This window comes from Pterocles gutturalis, unplaced genomic scaffold (assembly GCF_000699245.1).
Source record: "Pterocles gutturalis isolate BGI_N339 unplaced genomic scaffold, ASM69924v1 scaffold46069, whole genome shotgun sequence".
NCBI classification, from domain to species: domain Eukaryota; kingdom Metazoa; phylum Chordata; class Aves; order Pterocliformes; family Pteroclidae; genus Pterocles; species Pterocles gutturalis.
The window spans coordinates 1538-8604 of NW_010132396.1; the positions used below are offsets into that span (position 1 = coordinate 1538).

Here is a 7067-nt window from a genome sequence, read left to right on the forward strand (position 1 = left end):
TATGTGCTGGGGCCTTGCTGGTATCGTTCCTGAGGAATAGACATGGTCTGGTGTTGGTCTTGAGATTTCATGGTCTGCAGAGCAGGAGCGATGGGATGGAACCAGGTGGGCGTGTGGAATCAAAGGAGTAAACAGCAGTGAAGAAAGATCTTCTGGGTTACAGGTGTCTCCTGGTAAGGAGACGTGAAGGAGCCAATAGTGAGCATGACTGTCTGAAACTTCTGTACGGTCAGGTACAGACCCTAGTAGGCTTTGTGATCTGTGTAATGTAAACAGTGCTGCCATTCTGACAGGGAAGTGTCAAGACCTATTAAAGTTTGTAAAACTCTTCTAATAGCAATCCTCTATCGGAAAAAATAAAATCATCCCATATGGCTTTCCAGCTATTTGGCATTCATTACTTTTGCGTTACCATTCCTTATACAATAACACTTAGGTGCTGCTTAAGTTCCCTATAAAATATTTAATGTAGTTTACTGTAAAGACTTCAGACTGAGGACTCTTTCTTACAGAGTATTCATACTGCCTCTAGCACTAATTTCAATTGCAGCTTCCAGGCAGTATTGTAAAGATTTATTATGACCATCAAGATCTGTGCCTATCCTGTCACTTCTCAAAGAAGGTGCAATTCTTAACTACAGGTTAGCTGGTGTTTAAAGAACAATTTTATTTTTTCCATCTAAAATGATCAAACCAGTCGCCAAGCAAATATTTTTTTTTAAATTGAACTTTTAATTAATGTTGTCCATTTTGAACGGTGCTTGATCCACTTTATTTAACCATGTCAGAAAACATGTAACAAGTAAGAATGTTTTTATCTTAAAAGAAAAAAAAGGAAAAAAAAAAAAAAGAAAAAAGAAAAAAAAGCAGTTGGGGTGTATTTTGCATGAGAAAATATTTTGTTTAGGAATGGCAGTTGTAGACATTCCGTTATACATTGTAATATTTTCCATGTGTGGCAGCTTGTTTTTCAGTGGTACAAATATGTGCAATAAGAGCTGAGGAAAAAAATTAACAGCTTTTGCAGCAATGCCTTTGATGGTTTCCCTTGATTTCATTTCTCTGTGGATACTGTCTTTAGTTCTGCTGCTTGCAATACGTTAAGCATAATTCTCAAAGGTTCACGAGGTTGTAGGGATCCAGTAAGAGATGACTGATTTCTCCCCCCACACACATACACTCCACCCCACACCCACTCACCCACCCACCAGCAAAACATAATGCTGTACTATTTTTGGCAACAGGGAAAGGGCCTCCCTGTGAAAACAGAAAGCAGTGTATTTCTCAGTTACATCACTTTGCAATCTAATGCTGTGTTGTGCTCAGTGTTTTTGTGGTGATGCAAGTCTTTTTTTTTTTTGTCTTTTTTTTTTTTTTTTCCCCCTTCAGCCGGTTGGATTTTCCCCATCTTACAGCACCTCGCAGGTCTCTTCTCTGAGCAGTCGTTGCCTGAGTGAGTGGAAACATACAGATCAGCTGCAGGTTTCTGTCTACAAAAACAGAGTGAAAGAGAAAGAAAAGGGTTGGGAAAGCAGAGACAAATATTGACCTGGACTTATAGAAAGACATCCAATGGCTGAATAAAGAACCCCTGTTCATGTTTTGGGATATTCTTTCAACTGGCTGGAACGAGAGCGGATCAAAAGAATGGGAAATGCCAGCAGACCCTTTAGAAGAATTGCTTATTTCTTATGTCTTTTATCTCTGCTTTTGCTGACTGAAGGGAAGAAACCAGTGAAGCCAAAATGTCCTGCCTGGTGTACTTGTACCAAAGATAATGCTTTATGTGAAAATGCCAGATCTATTCCTCGCAGCGTTCCGCCTGATGTTATCTCACTGTAAGGGCTGTAAGCATTTGGTTATTTAATTTATGATTTAAAATGAACTAGGATGTGTGGTGTTTTCAGTGCATACGGAAGGATGCTTGCTGCAGGGAGTACCTCCAGCATTCAGAATCATCAGCTAATGTGTTAAAATTGTGCTGCATCCTTGAATCCTAATTTTTACATCTCTTTCATCTGTCTGTCTGTCTATGTATGTGCACACATACCATTTTATACCTTCTTCTGTACTACATAAAACCTGTAACATTCTTTTTTTTGTTTTTATTTTTTTTTTACTTACATAAATTAATTTCTCTGTGATGACCAGATCAGTATTATAATCATGGATATATGAGACTACATTAATATAAGGTTGTTTTTTTCTTCTTTCCAGATCCTTTGTGAGATCTGCTTTTACTAAAATCCCAGAAGGGAGTTTTTTGCTCACACCATCTCTGCAGCTTCTGTGAGAAATATTTATATGATACAATTTTTGTTATGAAATGTACATGTATCCGTAAATATTACAGAAAGGGTCTCAGTATTAATTTTATAAGAAACAGCAGGAGGAGATTCATTAGATTACAAGACTTGTTAGCAATTTAAAAGATAGTGCATGTTTAATTTTTTCAAAGTGTATCGGCTTAGCATTTTGCAAGGCTATCTGTTGTCAGTCTTACTTTGAATGATTACATGCTGAAGCTTTCAGTGACAGAATGTATGCTATCTTTATTATACTTTAATTAATGTTACAGTAGGGATTTGATTATTGCAACAACTCTTCTTGTTTCTTTTCTGCAGTCCTGGGGTCTGATCCCAATATAAAGGTGTCCATTTGCAACTCTCATTGACTGTGAGCTCAGAACCCCTCAGATCAGGACCTTCATTGCAGTGGGACAGGGCCTGAAGTCCCTTTCCATGCAAAATTGCCGTTGACTTCTGTGGAAGTGTAATCCATTCAGTGGGAGTTTTGCCTTCATAGCACCTGGATTTGACCCTATTTGTTATTTCATATCCTTTGAAAAAAAAAAACAAAAAAGTAACAAAGATTTTCTTTAAATTAAAAAAAATGAAGCAGTTGCTTCAAAATCAAATACTACAATGAGGTATACGCAGAAAGAGAACATTTTTGGATGTTTAAATATTAGATGCATTTCTGTACAGGATTTTTACAGGCTCTCAGGCTTTCCTAGAAATGTGGCCATACGATTATATAATTGTGAGCTATACAGAGGTAGAGGGGGTGTAACCTGAACAGTTTATAGTGGATGTGCTGCCAGCCTGACACGCAACCAGATTTGTCTCAGAAATCCGGCAAGACAGACTCCCTGATGTGATCAAAATCAAAATCGGACATCTGTCCCAGACTGACTTCCCTTGCACTCTAGATGTGGTCAGAGGTGTAACGTTGATGTATTGGAGCCCTGCGGCTGTTGGATAAAACTGCTGGTGCACCGATAGCTGAAGCCCTGACCCTAGCTGTACTCTGCTACCTCAAGTAGAGCTGATAAGGAGGTGCAGATGTACTGTACAATTTTGGATACAGGGTAAATAGGTAAATGCAGTTACTATGGAAACCTAAATGCTTTTCCATGGTGCTTTATTTCTGAGAAGCTTTTCCTAGGTGGTCACAGATCACAAAAGGGACACATTTCACATAATTCCTGCAATGGGCCTTTCAAAGGAAAGAAAAAAATATAGCAGCACTGGCAGAGCTTTTATCTGAAGAGAGTGAGTAGGACATCATCTCTGTTGGCTACGATACACCACCTACACTTAGTGATCCCACTGCCAGGAAGGCAGAATTGGCTAGGGTGGAGTAGGACAGACACAGTCATCTTATTTTGAGTTATTATAGTGCCTGGCCCAGTGGGGTCTGGCAATGGGTTACAGTGTTTTGGTAATGGTAATAATTTGCATGATCTGCCGTACACTGAAGCGCATGTTCTAAACTGTCATTAATAAATGCTGCAAGAAAAGCTCTGACGCCAGAAAAGCAGGTTTTGTTCCATTATGTGCTTCTACAAGTGATCTGTTTTCCAGATAATATTTCTTAACATGGTAGCTGAGCTGTTTGATATGTTTGGAAAGTCAGGCTGCTGATCTGAAGCAAGTGACTCCTTAAACACAGACCATAGGAGCAGGATTGTATCTCTGGGGCCAATACTCCAGCTTGTATGTGGGAAAGAAAAATTTCCACCTTTGTCAGAAGACAGTAAGGGAAATAAGAATATGGAAAACTCAGGTTAATTAAAAATCACAACAGGTTTTTAGCTTTGCATAATTATAGCCGTGTTGGTAGGTTTAATTTAGCCAACAGCGAAATTTAGCAGCCTATATGTATTTTCATATCATAGTCTCCAGCATTACATTTTTAAAGTCCAAATGTAACTTGGTATCTACAGTATGCCAGTCACACATTTCTGAGTGTGGAATATATCTGTCGCTATTATTATTTACTACTATTTTTACTGTAGTAGCGGCAATGGTCTCTGGAAAAAATCATGGTCTCGTTGTGCTGAACACTAGTCCTAAGTCCCAGGCCAGGAGAGCTTTTCTTCTTGAATAGTATGGATGGCATGCTCTGTGCTCTTCATGTGACAACAAAAATAAAAACGACCTACACAGCTACGGTGAAGTTCCAGCAGGAGTGTTCCCTAAATGTGGAGAAAATCTTCCCGCTCTCATCTCCAGCACTCGTAACGCTGTGTATCAGCAACATGCTGAGGGTGCCCTTATAGACTGATGACATGAAAGCCCAGAGAAAGAAGGGGGGTTATCATGGCACCGGGATCGGTACCTGCTAGCAGCGTACAGTTCCTGATAAGCAATACAGTCCCTAGCTACGGTGTGGTATCTTCAGCCTCTGTCCCCAGAAGTAGTTAGCTAGTGGGTCACAGATTGAGCAAATTTGGTGTTTGAGGCCAGAGAGGGGGAGAAAAGCCACTTTGTGCATCAAATACGTGTGATCCAGCCACTGGGAAGAGGTGCGAAATGGGAGGCAAATGAGCTCACCAAGGGCAAGACCTATGCTATAAGCCTGGCAATCTCTAAAATAGCTATACTATTTAAAGAGATACTATCCCAATTACAAGGAGGGTAGAGTGCCGAAAAGGAAAAATTATCCAATGAAATCACATCAGAAAAGTAAAATTAGTTGCAGGCAGCAGATTTACTAATTGGTCTCCTGGTTCAGAGATTTTACAAAAATATTTATTTTCTCTAAGAAAGAGAAGTATTTATTGTTTCTAACAAAAAGGAAGAATTTCCTGCTTATATTTTTCATACCTATAAAGGAACATATGTAAAGTGGTAGAAGCACAGTCTGCAATAGCCAAGCGAGAAAATAAATAACTGCAATTTATTCTTATGGTAAACTTCAAAATAAGAGATTAACTCAATTAAGTGTATTAATTCATACTTGGAAATCTTGCATTCCTGAATGCCTAAGGATGTCATAATGTAAATCTATTTATCCATCAGGTCCAACTGAATAAAATATAGATGCACATCTAGTATTCCACTGGGGTAAAGTAAAGTTCATTGTGTTTGACTGTGCCTCACCATAGTAAGGGTGTGGCAGTCCAGAGCTGAGTTAAAATGGACAAATGCAAACATAGCTGATAAGCATAAAGCTGGAAAAATCAATGCTAGTCCACTTTTAATGCTTACAAAATTACATGTAATTAAATATGTTGCTGGTATTTTTACTGCTAGATGGATGAAAAATACATGGACACAGTAAGAGCTATCTCCAGCAGGCATAATGTGGTCTTAAAAATAGTTCTGATTTGAACACTGACTAAATTAAGAGATTTTCAGTTTTTTTCTCAGTACCCTCAGGTCAAATATGCTCACAAGTTTAACTTGTAGATTAAGAGTTTTTCCTGCCTGTCAGTGGTGCAAATTCAACCTGATGTCTGGCTAACCAGCTGGATATTTTCCCTATGATATCATCAAAAAGTAAGTGTTCTTCAAGACAATTTAGACCTCTGTAGTACTTGAACGTTTCATTGTCATCCAAGTATGTCTCCAGTGGCGCTTGTACAATCCCTTTGTTTTACTGGCATGATAAACCCACGTTTACATCCCACAGAAGTCAATGGAATTTTATCAGATGGCCCCAGCAGGCAAAGCAAGGAGTTGTTGAGATCTTCCCTTTGCACCAGACTAATGGTGCAATCTATCAGCCTTACGATCCTGTACTACTTGCACAGACAAAAGCCATGAAACCAGGCAGGGGAAATTTGGCCTACCATGGTTTGCTGAACTGCTTTCTAAAGATGCTAATAACCTCAGTGTCTTTTGTTTTGCATCTCTTTACGCAGGTTGTTTACATCCAACACTTTTGATGTTATTAGTGATGATGCTTTCATGGGCCTTCCTCATCTAGAATATTTGTGAGTGGACAAAAGTATATTTCCTGGCATTATTGAATAGAGTGGGTGGGTTTCCAAGTTCCAGGCATTGCTTTGACCAGAATGACTTTACAACCCGTTACAGGTTCATAGAGAACAACAGCATTAAGTCAATTTCAAGAAATACTTTCAGAGGACTGAAGTCTTTAATTCATCTGTAAGTAAAGTGTTTGAATATGTTGATTGGTATATTTAATACAGTAATTGAACTACTGTGTTGTTTAATTTCGCATTTTGATGTATAGCTGTTCACATTTGTTTAAGCAGTATTAATAGTAATTTAATTAGAATGTTAACCTTTGTGTTTCCACCAAAGACTTCCAAACTGTGGTATGTGTAGAAGGCCAGGACCCAAACAGCTTCCAAGCGGTACATGTTTGGCAGTAGCTCCCTGACTTTCTCTGCTCAGAGCACTGGGGATTTCCAGATGAGCATGTAGGAGCAGGGAGAAAGCAGGATGGGTCAGGAAGTTTGGCACTGACAGGTGAGTCCCATTTTGGGACTTGGAGAGGAGGAAGGTGGGAGCTGTGGTCAGTGCTGCGGTGCCACAGTGGTGAGAGGCTGAGGGGCGGACACATACCTCTTTCCAGGTACCTCAGTCTGGCGTGGATCCAGGAGACTGTTACGGCCGTTCCTGGGACCAGCTATCACTGTCTGTACCCATGTCCGCTTGAGACAGTACCTGTACCCAGCAGAATCTGACCAAATCAAATTTGAAAATTCCCACCCTGAAAAAGTTTAAATGGAAGAATTGCAACAAGATGCACTTACTATGACTTGCTGATCCACCTCCACTTAACTATGGGGCGTACCAGCCTTTAGACTT

At 39.5% G+C, this 7067-nt stretch overlaps 1 protein-coding gene across 1 annotated transcript in view; it reads left to right on the forward strand.

Moving 5' to 3' along the window:
* The first annotated feature begins 1387 nt into the window (after positions 1-1387).
* Positions 1388-7067, forward strand: part of LGI1 (leucine-rich, glioma inactivated 1) — a 12518-nt gene continuing 6838 nt past the window's right edge. The window contains exons 1-4 of the mRNA XM_010080881.1: positions 1388-1838; positions 2218-2289; positions 6152-6223; positions 6327-6398. Coding sequence (XP_010079183.1) covers positions 1648-1838; positions 2218-2289; positions 6152-6223; positions 6327-6398 — 407 coding nt within the window. The 5' untranslated portion in view covers positions 1388-1647. The remainder of the gene's footprint in view (positions 1839-2217; positions 2290-6151; positions 6224-6326; positions 6399-7067) is intronic.